Source organism: Pavona decussata, unplaced genomic scaffold, assembly GCF_977016875.1.
Source record: "Pavona decussata unplaced genomic scaffold, jaPavDecu1.1 SCAFFOLD_300, whole genome shotgun sequence".
NCBI lineage: Eukaryota > Metazoa > Cnidaria > Anthozoa > Scleractinia > Agariciidae > Pavona > Pavona decussata.
Window position 1 is genome coordinate 4276069 of NW_028145697.1, and position 16633 is coordinate 4292701.

At 39.5% G+C, this 16633-nt stretch overlaps 1 protein-coding gene across 1 annotated transcript; it reads left to right on the plus strand.

Moving 5' to 3' along the window:
• Nucleotides 1–3935: 3935 nt before the first annotated feature.
• LOC146454731 (uncharacterized) lies at nt 3936–16586 on the plus strand. Its single transcript, XM_085095370.1, has 11 exons — nt 3936–4035; nt 4251–4468; nt 4600–4729; nt 5532–5763; nt 7422–7771; nt 8896–9121; nt 11105–11508; nt 12595–12829; nt 13481–13671; nt 14438–14641; nt 15456–16586. Exons 1-11 carry the CDS (start codon nt 3936–3938, stop codon nt 15704–15706), a joined length of 2541 nt encoding a protein of 846 aa, XP_084951496.1. The 3' UTR covers nt 15707–16586.
• The last annotated feature ends 47 nt before the right edge of the window (nt 16587–16633 follow it).

Sequence of the window (16633 nt, forward strand, 5' to 3'; positions counted from 1 at the left end):
GCTTGATTTTCTTCGGTTCTTTCTGTCTCCAATGCGTCTACTTGTTCACACAGCGTACTCTGTTTGTTACAGTACTGTAGATGTACAGTAAAATGTTTGTCATTTTATATCTGCTTCAGCAAAAGATTGTGCAAAAAAAAAAAATGTTCATGATAATGTATATACTCTTGTGTTTTTGTTCAGTATTTTAAAATACATGTAACTACAATGAATGACCCTAACGAATATTTTTTTCTCCCTATCGCAGAGATGCCAACCTCTGAAGATCTGAAATCTGGAGATTTTATCTTCTGAGCCCCCCCCCCCCCCCCCCCCCCACCTTGAGGGCACAAAATTCGCACAACGCTAGAGCTTTTTTTGTCCTGCTCTTTAATTGGTTGAACGTTTATCCAATCAGAAAGTCGTTTATATTGCAATGATGACAAAAAGCGTATTTTCTTTGGTTTCCGTCAAAGTTTGTGGCAGACTGGGTAAAACAGGTATAGAAATGAAGCCATGAAACAATATTTCGTAAATTTATGGAGCATTTGAGTTGAAATACTGGCATATTATACAAATAAGACGCCAAGTCGTTTTTATCCGGGAGGTTTAGTCACCCGTACGGGAGACCGGGAGATTCGTTCCGTATCCGGGAGAGTTGGCATGAGTGCTATCGTTTATTCGAAAAATACTAACGTTTGTCAGTTCATGTTAATGATTGACCATTTCGAATAAACGATTGTATGAAGGTGCAATTGATTGTGCGTCTTTATGCAAATTGCATTATTGTTTGTCTCTAATACGCAGTTGATTGTCATACCATGCAACTAATTTTCTATTGGTGTTAATGATTAACCATTGCACGAGATTGAGAGTGTATTTGCTCTCTTTGATTGTCCAAAGGTGCAATTGTTCATCCGTTGATGCTATTGAATGTTAATACATATTCAAGTAGCGTTATTGAAAGTTCGTTCGCGTTAATGAAGTTCATGGAAGTGCTAATGAACGTATATTTGCCGTATAGTTTCAACTGTTGGCGTAAATGAATGTATATTTTGCGTAAATGAACAGCAAAAGATGTATTTAGCCGTGAAGGCCTCGTTTAGGCTTGCACGCGAAGAAATATAAAAATATATATTTGTCTGTGTTTTAAAATGGTCTATTTTAGGGGTCAAAAAGAGCTTGGACCACGCTCAGATTGGTCTTCTTTAGGGCTTTTTAAAATTCAAAATTTCCGATGAGCATCTCACCCGCACCTCCCCCCCCCCCCCCCCGCCCCGGGGGCACAGGGGCAGTGAATTTCTCTTTGAACATCGCGCATCGTCAAGTCAAATACACGATTTCGGTTGAAATAGAACCAATAATCTTCAGTGTACCATGTGTGGACAACAGCAGATGGGAATCAGAGTCGTATATCGTAATTTCTGCCCTGTACGACTATAAATTAGAGTGGTGCATTTATAAGTATGTTGATAGTATTGCATAGCTGGTAAGTAGCTTGTTGCCGAGTGACATTGATCTGTTATTTATTCTCAACGTTGTTTGTTCACATAGCACAGTATGATGGCAATCTCAGAATACATAAACAGGTGCTATGGTATGTAATAAAGCACTCCCTGTGAAATCCGCAAGCATTAGCTCTTAAAATTTCAAGATACTTAATGGCCAATCGCAAACTGCTAATCGTACCTCGCTTAAGACTACTCTAACTCTCGATAAGTTCGTAATGTACATTCGTATAATTTGTTCTTCTACAAATGGCTGCAGTTGTTATGGCAATCTACGGTGAAAGTATGTCCCTAACCGGCTGTGGAACTCTCTGCCAAAACATATTAAATCGTCCGAACCTTTAATTTGTTAATATAGGAAACACAATGACACTATTCAGATCAAAACTGCGCCGCATAAACTTCGCTATTGTTATCAGTATTAATTATTGTATGCATGAATCAGAATGAAGCCTTATGATCCACGGGGGAGGATGAACTTGAGCTGGTCTCATGACTGAGTGCCAGTGCATGCACAGCAACATGAAGAATATAGCTTCTATAGCGGCTTTCGTAGTCTATATTGCAGTCGTCGAATCTTCACCTTACAGAAGTCCCTGCAGCAGGATAGGAAAATTTACTTCCATTGTGAAAGGTTAGAAAGCAGCTGTTTCTTAAGGCCTGTTTAATCGGTTTCAACATTTGCCCAACATTCGTTCGATAAAAGTTGAACGGATGTTGGGCAAACTGTTGGATGAACGGAGCGTTCAAACGGTTTCAACGCCATTCAACATTTTCAAGAACAAAGAAAATGTTGAATCGATGTTGAGTGAAAGTTTTAACCAATTTAAATATAATTCGAGACACTTTCAACGAGTTTTCAACATTTTTTTACGCTTTCAACAACATTGAACGACCTGTTCAAACGCCCCCGACATTTGGTTCAACAACTGTGTTGAACGCATGTTGAAGCAAATGTTGAAACCGTTTAAACGGCCATTTAGAGAACTAAATAATGATGCATTACAAAAAAACAGAGGGAATATTAACTGAGTCAGGTTATCAGATATCAGTGTAAAGAAGAATGCAAGGGCAGAACAATTTATTTTAGTTCTACTTACATAGATGCTTATTTTACAGTGAATCTGTTAGTATTCCGCAGAAGTGATGATCTGGCCAGCCAAGACATACAGTATCATTTCATCTGGGGGAATGGCATGACAAAGAACTTTGATTTTAAACGTCAGTCAATCGTTAACTCGAAGCAATTTTGCGAAAATTACTCGTTTGGCCGTTTCGTAATGAAAACAATTTACTAAAATATAAAATGTTTTCCGTCAAAAATGGTCATTTAAGTCTTGACTAACATTCACGATCACCTGGATCTTTCGCAAAAGGTAAACCGCACGAAGTAATTACTGTACATTATATTTGATTCTCTTATTCTTGGTCATAAAATCAAGATAAATGTGAAGTATGAGCCAGCGCTTTACTCCTATCCCATACAAATACAGCAGGAGGAGAATTGAAGCAAGAAGACGAGGTCTCTTACAGGGAACTTAATCAAACCTGTGAAAGCCTAAATTGCGCCTGAAAAAGTAAAACTGAGGATCTTTCGGGAAACTAGACGTTGGTTGTAAGCTCCTGTATGACATTAAAGATTCTCGATAGTTGTATTGTTTCATAAATATTGTTAAAATATACTTTAATAATTCATGATCATATTATCCTATCAGAAGTTGGAAATCAGTCATATGCATGCATCTTTATACCCGGTGAAGAATGGTCATTCTGAAAAGCCCGGAGAGGGTTTTGATTGTCGGTCTCTGAGGAAATCGGGGTTCAATACAGAAAGGAAAATATCACTGAATTATTAATGAAAATATAGAGAGTAATCTATATATATAGAGAGAGCACTAGTGATCTATATAGATGGCAGACTGATCCTAACGGTGGATGAGGCGAACTTGATCGAAATAAACAAAAAAGTCTAGAATAACTGAAATATATTTTGGCCCATATTTCAGTTTGCAATACTTCCTCGGAGGCTGAGTAGTCTATACGTAAAATAATATAAGCTTCAAAAAAATATATAAAATAACAGACAAATACCAATATAAACACCGAAACTTTTGTTCCAAGGTAGACCAAAAATATGTTTCCAAACTTTATAATTACTTCAAGAAAAAAGAAAAACACAGGGATTCTACGCTGATGTTTACAATATTCGTTTCTAAAGTTTAAATGTCGTCCAGTTCGACTGAAAAAAAACCCTGCTTCTTCCAAGGTTGGGTACATTAATTTTTTCTTGATTTTTGCCACTCACAAAATATTTTGAAGGACCACTTTGTGAGCATACTGCGTAGCTCGTCTTCGTCTTTCGCCTACACACTAGCAGTACTCGCCTCTGCTTGCAGGCTACAAAGCGCCAAACGAAGTCGCGGCAGATCTTCGGGTCACAGGTGTTACATGGGCTGCAGTGGAGTTAACTGCGCACAAAAGGAGTCGTTGGGAATCACTGGAATCATACTTAGTTCCATAAGGAGCAGACAACTTGAAAGAGGAGACAGTAAGAATAAAATCTGCAGGGATTTATCAATAGTCAAGTCAAACTAGACGGTTATATGAATAAACTAAGGAAAACGACCACCGAGAAGAGTTGTTCGACAATATAATGCAATTCTATACTTGTAACTAAGCATTGCAAAATTATTAGCGGTCAAAAACGTTCACAGAACAATTCCTCGATTAGCAGCTTTGATACTTATTTTGATGTTTTAATAGGTTATGTTCTCCATGGTCATGTGATCTCCAAGTCGCACGTGACTTCAAGGATTGACTGCTCGTTTGACTGTCTGAGTGACCAGCGGTGTGCTTCGTACAATTATGAAGAAGGGGACAAACCAAGCCATGAGTGTGAACTAAACAGCGAAAGTAAAGAAACAAAGTCATCTGACTTAATAAGCAAGCATGGTTATTCATATTATGGAACAGAAATAAACGTAAGTCCACAACTGTAAGGTTGCTGTATTATTTAGGAATATTAAGGAAACTAAACATTTCAAGAAAACCGAACTAGATGAGCTTAGTGTAGAAAGCTGTTGGTTAAATTTTTTACGATTTTTACCTTCAGGTTCCTGCCGCATGTGCCTCATCGCCATGTATTAATGACGGTACTTGCGTGGATTCTTGCATGAAAGGTTCTGGGTACAAGTGTTTGTGTATTGCTGGAAGGATTGGTGACAAATGTCAGAACTGGGCTGGTAAGAGAGTGCTTCGTGATACATACGACATTTCACATTCACTGGCACTCCATTAAGTTTTAGTAAATTAATTTTGACATCTTTTGGAAAACGTTTTGGTAAAATAGCAAATCCTTTCTGACACCACTATTTTCATCTTTAAAGTCAAAAAATTTATCTGAGAAACAAAGAAACGACCGTTTAGAAAAAAACTAGACGCTTAAATGTAATTTATCGACTAGCGGAATCTCTTCACTTGGTTGCTGATTGATTTGTAGCCGAAAAGCAAGGATGACGTTTGGCACAAAGTCAGTAAACAGGTGTTGTGCTTTAAACTGTCACTTAATTTGGATTAATACAAGAGGACTTGAATATAAGTTGTATGTTTTTCTAACGTAAGGATCAGTTGCCCTTTTTTAATTCTTCTATGGCTTTTCTGCACCAATTAGGTATGAGAAACACTTAATACAGTTTACCGTTTGAGAGAAATTAATTCATAATGCAGTTAATGTTACAGCTGAGGTTAGAATTTTGTTCCGTGTCATTTTACATTGGCCAATGGGCAAGGCGTGGACAGCACACACGCATTGGCAAACAAAGACGATCATTATCATCTTCGTCCCAGAGCCTAAGATCTTTTTATCAGCGGTTGAATCGTAGCTACAGTTTAAAAAAACCCCAGTCATTCTCTGGAGTCGAGAATGATATTTGTGTAGTAGTGCATTCTCCTTTCAAACAAAGACTCGGGCTAGCTTCTTCTTTTGAAGGTTTCAATTGTCTAACCTTGTTTTCTTACATCTTATATGTCTCATTTTGCTTTCAGTAAATGCCCATAATTACACAGCTGTATTCCCAAAGAAGAGTAACAGTGATTACCTTGAGACCGACATTCATCAAGCGCTGTCACAGTTTACTGTGTGTATGTGGCTTAAGACGTCGACAAGGTCTATATGGATGACATTCCTGTCTCTTGTTACGGCGAGCAACGAAATAGATTTGAAAATCAATTGTTTGGACACCAGACAGTGCAGAGTGGCTATCAAAATTAACAGCAGGTCAGCATTTAAGAAATTATTGATGTTAAATGAATAAATAGTATGATTAAAACAAGGAAGAAAAAATGATCATTTGAACTGTGGATGCGAGAATTAACGAATGAGAGACCATCGCAATTATGTACGCAGCTAAGGCTGTTGTGAAAGGAAAGCCTGAAAAATGTTCAAGCTTAAACGAGACTCGAACCAATAACATCAGCGATACCCGTGTTAGGTATTTCCACTAAGTAACCTATCTAGCCAACTGGGAACTGGTCATTTTTTGAGCTCATACTATACCGAGGGTCCCCAATAGGTTTTGTCGGGATCCGGGATTTGGCTTTTTTAAAGGTCGGGATTCGGGATCTTAATGGAAAAGAGCGACAATATTCGGGATTAGAATTAGTGACGGGACGCGGGATTTGACGCTTTTACAAAGCGGGATGCGAGAAATGTTACTCTAAAGAAACGAGATCCGGGAACTCCGGTCTGGAAAATGTTCAATGAAAATCTGTTTGTCACCGTGCTGGAAGAGAAAAGAAATTCATTACGACTTCTATGTCTTAACAGATAAAATCTCTATACCCATAGAAGATGAAGAAATAAAGATAAAATGGTTTAGTGAAATAGTTTGAAAAGAGATGGTTTTTTTTTTGGCGTTTTTTAATCTCTTCTTGTTTAATCTTTTGTTGGGAGAAGAAGTATCTGCTATCTGAATCGTTTTCGCCAACAACATGAACGGATACTTCTTCTGCTTTATGAGTTTTCGCTGGGACCAACGTACATATAGAACAGAAAACTAGTTTCATGTGTTGTTAATTTTGAAAAAGTAGGCTCGTGAGCACCATTCTAATATGAAGGAAGTAAATCAATCTTTTCTTTCATCAGCCCAGCTGGATAACTCTGAACTGAATTGGCCAATAATGGAAAACTTCTAGGGTAACTGTAATATTAAGAACAATCTTACAGCCGAGGGAATATTATACAGTATACCAGCAAGCCGAAGAGGAGAATATTTTATAATCAACCAATTATTTTTTCTGAAAAGTGCGCGGTTTATTGTGGAAGAAACAAAACCGCTAGTGATGGTGCGGAGTGATTACCGATAACTAAATGTAAAGTGACTAGTTTCTTGATTTTATTATGCTGTGCCTTTCTTCCTTCGTCTTTTTCTCGTCGAAAAAATGGGACGACGGTTAACTTCTGTTATTATTCAACTAGGAGCCATAGTCACGGCTCCTCTATTTTTAAACACAACGTAACATTGCCCAATTATGGACATGGTGCACTGAATATTCGTCGTCCGCAGTCAACAGATATTTCGTGCGTCGGGGAGAAAAAAGGCAAAATAAAAATCGTCTCCACCTTTTCTGCAATGAAACTGTGCTTTGTTATCAATGCGTTGAATAATACAACAATTCAAAATCCTGCGAAATCGCGCGGAATATCGCCTGATACTTAGCCGACGAGGCCGTTGGCTGAGACCAGAGGATATTCCGCAAGATAACCGCTGTATGATTTTATACCACGTGGGGTGTTTCGTTCAATGAGAGCGTGCGGACAGTTATCAACAGGTTTTTAAAACCTGACCGGATAAACGATTATTTCAGCTGTTTTGGTCGCGGGAAGACGTTCAGTTCGATTTTGCTCAGATTACCTGGCTTTCTATTATGTCTCAGGCGTATCGATGTGTTCCCGTTCAACAATGGCTTATGGCATCACTTATGCGTGGCTTGGGCGAGTGTCACTGGTGACTGGAGTGTCATCCTTGATGGCTCCATTATGGGAGCCGGAACAAATTGGGGGACAGGAGTGGTGGTTGGCCCGGGAAGGCTCATTGTTGGCCAGACACACCTTGGAGAAGTAACATCAGTAAACTTATGGGATAGAAAAATGACCAATACAAAAATCAAGGAGATGGCTCGGTCATACAGTCAGGAATTAGGAAATGTCACGGATTGGAGGATGTTTAGACATGGTGTTCGGGGAGACGTCGAGATTCGCTACCCTGGAAGCCCTGTTTCCATTGGTGAGCAGTTTCTTAACACGACACAGCACAGGCGTAAAATGAAATAGTCATAGACGTTAGCTAGGCAAAATGGCTAAAATTTTAATACAGTCGGACCTCCCGTAAGGGACCACCCAAAATGTCTAAACTGAGTGGTCGCTAATGGGAGGTGGTCGCATACGAGAGATCAGACCATAGGGGGTCTAAATTTTTCTTCATTAGCATATTGGTAACTGCAAAGACTTACCCCATGCACCAATTCTCATTCAAACCCATATGATAATTTTTAGTAGCCACATAAACGAATTTCAAGATCAAAACTTTATTGGGTTGCCCCTAATTATCTTAACAACCTTACCCAAAATGACGAACGGGATGAGTCTCATTATAGCTACAACTTGAATCTATTGATACCTTTGTGTTACCTGACTTAAGTCTGCGTTGCGTTGAGAATGCGATAATTTTACAGCCACACATTATTATCCGTTAAGTGGTCGCTTACAAGAGGTTGAAAAGAAAAGAAAATTCCAAACTTTCTGCTCTAAAAAGTGGTCGCGGATTCCAGCTATAGTAATTTGACTTGGATTTTTGGGGTATTTTAGAAGACTGGTCGCTTTAGAGAGGCGATCGCAAAGGGAGGTTTGACTGTATTCTTTTGTCTGCATTCAAATTAGCCTTAGACTAGCCTCTACATCAGCCTGTCAGCTTAAAAATGTGCTTTTAGAATTAGAAAGACCAGAAAACAAGTATGTTGCTTAACTGATATTCTCGTTTGTTAGTACCCTTGTTGCATTAGCTACATCTCAGTAATAAAGATAGCCAGTCAATGACGTCGTAGCAGCCCGAAAAATACACCATGGGCCGGTTATTAAATGCATCCGTGTAAATTACAGAAAAGAATCCAAAATAGAGCTTGTTCTACCATTTTAATTTTATAATTGTTCTACTATTTTACACAACTCGTTGAACAACGGTTAGATTTTCTATTAGCATTTACTGACTTTTCTTGTAGCAAATGAATTTTCCCAGCTTTCAACCCTTCTCGGGAAGGCTACAATAAAAATAAATACCAAAGTGTGATTTAGAGGATGTCACTTCACTTCATGACCCTGCACTTGAATGCTAATGGAACATTTTTATTTTAGTTTCAGACACTGAGTTTGTCCTGGAATTTCCATCACGAAATATTAACAGCTACGTACAGCCTTCCACTGTATCAGGATCATTTAAACAATTAACGGTGTCATTTTGGATCAGAAAAGTGATCATCAATAAAATGGCAATTTTTTCTTATACAACCAGTCAAATTATTAGCGCGCTCCAACTACGGATTGGTCCAACCGGTTCGTTGAACCTTCTTGTTGTGTCAAGGTAAGTCATGTTGTTGTTTATCTTGACATCCTGATAATGATAACCTTGTATTAAATTTGGCTAGTGATCAGCCTTCTCGGGATTGGTGAAGTTTTCAAAACGTCGTCGTGTTTATTAGTTTTCTCCTGCATAAAGTCCTAAAGTGATCACGTCACAAAAACTAAATTTTGGAATTTATGGGATCATGATTAGACAATATATTAGAAAAAATTATGATGAAAATCGTGATGCCTACTTGCCACGCAAAGGCATCTTGTTGCAATTTGGGGATGAGATATCTGCACTTTTATACTCAGATTATTTCACACAAACCATTTTATTTTGCCTCAGTTTTCTTTTTATTGAGGAGTTTCTTCCATAGGAGTCGCGCCGTTCCATAAGTATCGGTAGTTCTTTACAGGATGGACCGGAGTCGTCTTCAAGTTGTACGTTATAAGTTCGAGCTGGACTACCTCTAGACCTTTTTCCATGCAATGGTTCTCAAAGTAACAAGTCCGAGCATATTCCTGTTCTGTTCGCCAGCAGTGACCACAAAAGTTAAGTCTATGTTCCCTTAGCGTTGCTGAGATTGGAGAAAGGTCTCTGTTAAGGTCTCCGTCGGAAACGTTATCTCGCCAACTCACTTTTAACGCAGCTCTAAGGAGCTTTGTGTAACAGCCATCTAAGCTTTGCTTTAGTGACTTGCTTATAATCCATGTCCCTGCTCCGTACAACAGTGCGCTTTCCACAGATACTCTAAAAAACCTGAGACACTTTCCTTGTTGCGGTAGGTGACTGACCAGAGCTTCCTTTCAGAGTTTTGGAAACGGGCTAGCAGCTTGCACTCTTTCAGTAGCTTGCCACCAACATCGAATGAACCGACTTGGGCGTTCAAGTCATCTCCAGTTACCTTGCTGTTTTGTTTTGGTATTGCGCTAATCTGGTAACTGCTTCATCATTCGGGGAGCAATTTGTTGGTCTGTAGCACATTATCACTACCATAATACGTGAATTTATTTTGTCGATACACTCAAGGGTATTGTGGGCAGTAGGACTCACGTGCATACCAATGCCAACCTTCTGTTACTGGTATTTTTTGTGCAGGAAGCAGTACCCAGCATCCAACCTTAAATGCACGTCTATCGAGTCATAGAACCAGCAATGTTCCTGCATACACGTTATGTCGATTTTTTTCTGTACTGTTCACCTCGCTTCTCGATGGGGTTGGGAGTTCTTACGTTCAGCGCTGAAACAATTGCGTATTTCTTGCAACTGATTAGTTTGGAACCAGTAACCATCTCCCACTGAGGGAGGCGGCCCTTGTTGACCCAGGAGACTTCTTTGGTAGATTACTCATCAACATCAGTGTTTCAGGTCAAATTGGACAGTTCTGTGAATTGCAACAGCCAAATTAAGTAATGAAGAAGGGCTGTTAAGAACCAGCCATTTTGTTATTGACACAATTATGTAGAGAAGCTCATATCTTAATTCAACTCAAACCTGCTGGAGATAAAAGAACAACCCTACTTACATCCAGAAACATTAGTAATCGTTAAAATGATTGGCAGTTTGTTTAGAAAATTATCACGTTTTTGAAGCAAGTCATGTCGAAAACATTTATCTGCACATTATGGGACTTATCGGTCCGAGCAGTTCCAAACTCTCAGATCTCACAAATGAGAAGTTTTTGTTGTTTGTTGTTGTTGTTTCCACAGTTATCCGACCGCAGAACTAGTTTTTGTGCCACGCATGCATCATGCATCATATGCTGGTTATTTTCCCTTTTTCTCCTTCCTCTTGTCTCTCAGTTTCAGTCAGGTTATCTCTTCCAATTGAACATAATAATCTTCAGTTCGACTACCAAACCGCACATAGATGAATTAATTCAATACCAACAACTGCATTGGAAACACCGTTCGGCTTCTATCCGCTTTAAACAATGATCAATAGAATCTTGAGTAAAAACGCAGGAGCATTGCTTTGTATTTACTTATTGAATTGCAGTGAATACACACAATTTAAAGTACCTGAGTTAGTTGATGACATCTGGCATCATCTGAGTGTTACCTGGACAAACGTGGACGGTAAGGTGCAATGGTTCCTTGATGGAGTTCTTAAATATTCCGTAACAGGATATCAAAGTAGCGTTACTGTCCCTGGTGGCGGAGTTTTACGACTTGGGCAGAGACAAACGGCGTTTGGTGGAAGTCATGATAACAATTTTCCGTTTCAAGGAATGCTTACAAGAATCAACATCTGGAGCACACTCTTAGCGGATTCAGCAATCGAGGCACTAGCAAAAGAGCCTGGGCCCGAGATTGGAAATTTAGTATCCTGGAGAGACCTGCGTACATCTGCATTCAACGGAGAAGTGACAGCAAAAGATGGCGCTGGCTTGCATTTAATGGGTAAAAGCACAACATAAATAGTAGATGAAAAAGTTACACATTAATTGATGCAGCGCAAGTGGTCAAAAGGTCCATGTAAGATGGTTTGGAATCAATGGAAGAACCACGCGGGATACTGCTATTTTCATAAATTCATAAAGCGTACATGAGAGAAACAATGAGCATGTATACCCTCAAATAATGGTACTGTCATATCAACTGAAAACCCTCTTTAAATTCTCTTCCCATTGGACAAGGGACTGGAAACCTATGATTCTATTTTAACCTCGTCTAAGAATACAAGATAAGTGGTAACATGTTATGTACACAGAACACAAGATTATTCAAACCGCCTGTATCCCTTGGGGATCCTCCACTGCAACGTGATAAGATGGTTTTGTGTCGTGCATCGTATATTTGATGCTTAGATGCTAGGCTCCCTCGTCACCGGGAAAGAAAATTTCCCAGGAGGCCACTCCTGGAGCCACATTTATCACCTGTTTGACTGCCGCATGTTATCGCATCCGATTGGTATGCGGGAGATGTGGGTTCTAACCCCAATCAGGGCAAATTTTCTCCCTAGAATTTATTCAGTAGATATGAGTTATAATTGCAGTTTGAGTTGTAGCCAAAGTAAAATTGTGGGACTAAAAGAGATCAACAGGAATCCACAAGATTCAAAGTTGCTGCTAATTCTAGATTATTTTTACTCTGTTTTGAACAACAGACCCCAGTTTAACAACAAATGTCACAAATTTAATATTCACTATGTCATGATTATAGGCCAAAGAAAAAAAAATAGGAGTTCACGAGGGGAATTCAAGCCATCACTGACCCATACCCTTGAGCACACTGGTCAGATATCTAACTAGTAATCGACTGGGAGACTCTTAACAAGCTGGGTCATTTGCTAGGTTCATATGTGTCATCCGTCCTGCATATACTGCTAGGATTTGCATTGACGGTGCAACATCGCACGAAATTTCGTGCGCGTTGTCGCATCGTGTGTCCACCGTGATTTCGTCGTGAGATGTTGCATGCTGTACATGTGCTGTTGCAGTGAGAGAACTGGGCAAAATCCATTAAACTCAATTATTCTTTTTTTAGCCAAAGAAAGTGATTTCGACATTGTGTTCGCCTCAAAGGCGACTACCAACTACGCAACCTACAGCTCGTTACCTTCCCTGACAAAGTTCACTGCCTGTCTGTGGATGAAGACATCTCATCCCGGAGTGCATTATTTCTTCTCATACTCCACCAGTTCTTACCCCGATGCTTTGGTCCTCGGGTATAATTCTAATGAAAAACAGCTTGATTTTAATATCAACTCAGCTGATTGGAAGTAAGTGTTGTTTTGTAGTAATTCGTGGATGAGCGTGAGCATGCCAGCAAGTGATCAGTTGTGCTATGTGTCGAAGCTTGAGATCGAAGGCGCTGTTACACTTGGCAATTTTTCTTGTAACCTGTCTCGCAATTTTGTTGCGACACAAGTTGCACGAATCGTTGCTTAATGTAGCATGCCCTGAGAGGAACATTTGTCGCAATTTTTTGCTGTCGCAATCATTGCGAGAAGGAGAAGTCGGTTCTACTTCGTGCAACACTGTGACTGCAACAAAACGTTGCGAGGCATGTTCATTTTAGGGCATGTTACACTAGGTAACGATCCGTGTAACTTGTGTCACAACGGCGCAACGAAATTGCGAGAAAAGTTGGCAGAAAAATTGCCAAGTGTAACAGCGCCTTAAGGTGGATAACATAAACTTCAGCCCACGGGAACATTGAATCCAATAGTGCAGCGACTTTGTACAAAACATCACTGCTACAGTGGTGGTTGCGTGAAAGAAATATTTTGTAACTTAGCGATTCAGCACTCGCACCTAACACAAGCACCGTCTAGCGACACAGCAGAAAACTTCTCATTCCTCACTGAATTTTTTATTCCTGTAACTACATTAACAGCAGCTCATTTTCCTGGGTTTTTTTTTTTGTGCAGGAAACGGCCTCTTTCAAGCTCCTTTATGCATGACAGCGGGTGGCATCATGTGTGTGCAACGTGGAAAAGTGATGATGGCAAATGGTGCATATATGTGAATGGTGATAGGTATTGTGATACAAATTATAAAACAGGACAGACTATCCAGGGAAATGGAAAGTTTTTCCTCGGACAGGAGCAAGACTCTTATGGTATTAAAGTTTGCTGTACCTTTTTTGGCCATGTTATTGTTATTTTGTATGGATCCTTGGTCTGTAGATTCCTGTAGAACTTGTTTCTCTACACGTTTAATAGAATAGAATTTTATCAGTTATCTATAGTGAGGGTTCTGAAGGGGTAATATAGGATTCCAGTTTGATTTCCAACTATGATTCCAGTTTAATTACAAACTAATAAATTGTTCTTCAAAAAGATTTTTGTCCCTCAGTTTTGACTTGGACTTTTCTTTACCATTAGCTTAAAAGTAGCTTTTAAAAACATTTTTTAACGAGTGAGATGAAAACCTCGGTTAACTTTTAAACGTGGATTTCGAACAACCGGGCCCAGCAGTATAGCGATGGAAACGATCAACACCTATGCTACACAATCGTGAGACAAACGATTAATTTGAGCTATCATCTTTTATCTCGTACGAAACTGTTAATAATGAACATCTTTTTCTTGAAATAACCTGACAATACTCTCCCTTGGAAATCAGCACGTCAAAGAGAGCGAGTTTTTCCGTTTTTAGGATTGCGGAGGAAATATAAATATGCTAGATACAAAATAAAGTTGCGAGGTAGGTACACAAAACTGGAATCCCATTTTCCAGGTCATTAGCACAAGTGATCCAGCTTTGACTTATTCATCAATGCAGTTGGTCTACACCGTGACTTAAAAGCCTAAGACTCGGACAAGCCAAAAAAGCTTGATTTAGGCATCTAAAGATTAATATTTATTTGTTACTTTATTCGGAAGGTGGAGGGTTTTCCCAGTCTCAGGCGTTTTTTGGAAGGATAAGCAGAATGAATATTTGGAATGATGTACTTCAACAAGCGGCGATAGCATTAATATCCAAGGGCTGCGGATCACTGGCGGGAAATGTAGTCGCTTGGTATCATTTTAAGAACAGGATTTTTGGAAACGTGAAAGTCGAGACTCCCTCTTGGTGTTCAGCAATTGGTAAGGTCATGAAGAGAAACGCTTTAGTTTAGTACTAACTTAAACAAGTGTCTTCTCTATAATATCCTTTGCTGATTAGTAATATCTAAGTAGATGTTCCTCAGTAGATCTAGTTATGAGCGATTTAGAAATATTAATATTTGGGGAGGAATTTTTTGCAATTCTTGTTTTCCCGTTGGATTATCAGAAAGCTGCACCCTCCGGAATTGGTGACATTCTTCGTTGCGGTTGATTTCACAAATAGAGACTGTTTTTGAGGTTGCCGGACTGATCGCTGTGTGGTAAAGTCAAAGGGACTTGTGTAATTTCGGAGGAGAAAACTGGGAAAAATAATCACATTTTACAAATTGATATCACAAGATCTCACAAGATCACCAGATATCACAAGGCTCAAAGCACTGCCGTAATATGCGATCCACTGGATTAAAACAAGCCTGGTGGACTTCAATCATTACTCAAAATTTCTATTAAGTTTAAACGGAATCAACTCCAAGCGTCTAGAAAATATCTTTTACAGTGCGACTACTATTACCGGGGTCTCTTTTAAAAACAAAACTGACCAGTCAGATTACAGGATACGAACAGTGAATAACGCAAAACTTGGTTCAATCGGCTCTGCTTGAAATTCATTGTTCTTATTCTGTAATCTGATTGGTCAGTTATGTTTAAGTGACCCCGGCAACAGTAGTCGCACTGTAAAGTGAGACCCTACCACAATTCTGTCTTGTAGATTTTACATTTACGGTGAGAATAATCCGCGACCTTAACAGCATCAGTTTGTCTTGCACTAAAATTTATTGTATTTTCCTTACAGGTCCTACACAACAAACCAAACTGGACGAGTGGTGTCAAAACACATACTCGAGTTCATCCTGTGACGGCTTCTCTGGAACAACCACTAGAGCAGTTTTTTCGAAGAAGTTTAATCAAGTTGGAAAATTGTGGAGGTGTTTCTATACACATGCCCTCGTAATGGAATCAACAGGATACGAATATGACACAGGAAAGAATTCAGGTTGTTTACATACAAAGGACAGTGAATTACGAGGCCTGATACTCGAGTAAAACTTAGTTCCAAAGTACCCAGCTGCAGGCTCGTACACACTAATGCCTTTTCAAAACACTTCGTTCAGTTTCATTTTACGCAAAACGTGTCAAACCTTCGCATCAACACTATCGTTGTGCAGCCTTTTCCTCAGTCCACACGAAAACGCTCGAATACGGCGCTGATATGAGGAAATGTTACAACAGTCATCAGCGCGTCTTCGATGTTTTTAGCATTTTCCGTGTTAGCGTTTGTGGAAGCCTCCATTTTCGCTGTACTCCCCGGCACTGCTACGATAGGGCTTTGTTTTCAAATGTCTTTACCCTGGAGAACGTTTCCGAATGTTTGAGTTTTCGATCGTTTTATTGTGGATGCAAGGCCAAAATACACCGAAATTTTTCTAACGGAATCACGTTTTCAAATGGAACACATACTGTGGACGGTACCTCAGTATTTTGGCATATCATCTATTTTACATTGTTTTTCAGACTCAACCATTGAAAAAACGCTACGAAAGTAAATAGGCTTTTGAGCACAGATTTACCAGAGGTCGGAATTTCCCTTTAACCAAATGAAGGCGAGCCGCTGATTTCACTGAAGAGTAAAGATGTTCACAGCATTGTACTCGCATATCATACCAACAATAATGGTTTTCTTATTCTTCTATTCTTAAACACAATCATGAAGCACTGAAAAACGCAAATGCAAATGCAAATGCAAATGCAAGCACAAAATTGCGAGCGGTGCCAGAACAACGCAATACCAGAAATACCAGAAATTCAAAAGGTTCTGAAACTAGTTTGTTGAAAGTGAGTTCCTGAGATTTTTCGCCTGTCTTGTAAACTTTCGCGCTTTCAATCCGACCTCGTCCCTTCCAGACTCCCCCCCCCCCCCCCCTCCCCCGGGTCTCCAAGAAAATAAAGCGGCTCGTTAATCTGGAGCGTACT

Bases quoted from the DNA above. Each gene is read 5' to 3' on its own strand.
- LOC146454731 (XM_085095370.1), top strand. From the start codon at position 3,936: ATGGGCTGCAGTGGAGTTAACTGCGCACAAAAGGAGTCGTTGGGAATC. The intron at 11,509-12,594 runs GTAAAAGCACAA...TTCTTTTTTTAG, and splicing joins CGCTGGCTTGCATTTAATGG to CCAAAGAAAGTGATTTCGAC. The intron at 13,672-14,437 runs GTATTAAAGTTT...TTTATTCGGAAG, and splicing joins ACAGGAGCAAGACTCTTATG to GTGGAGGGTTTTCCCAGTCT.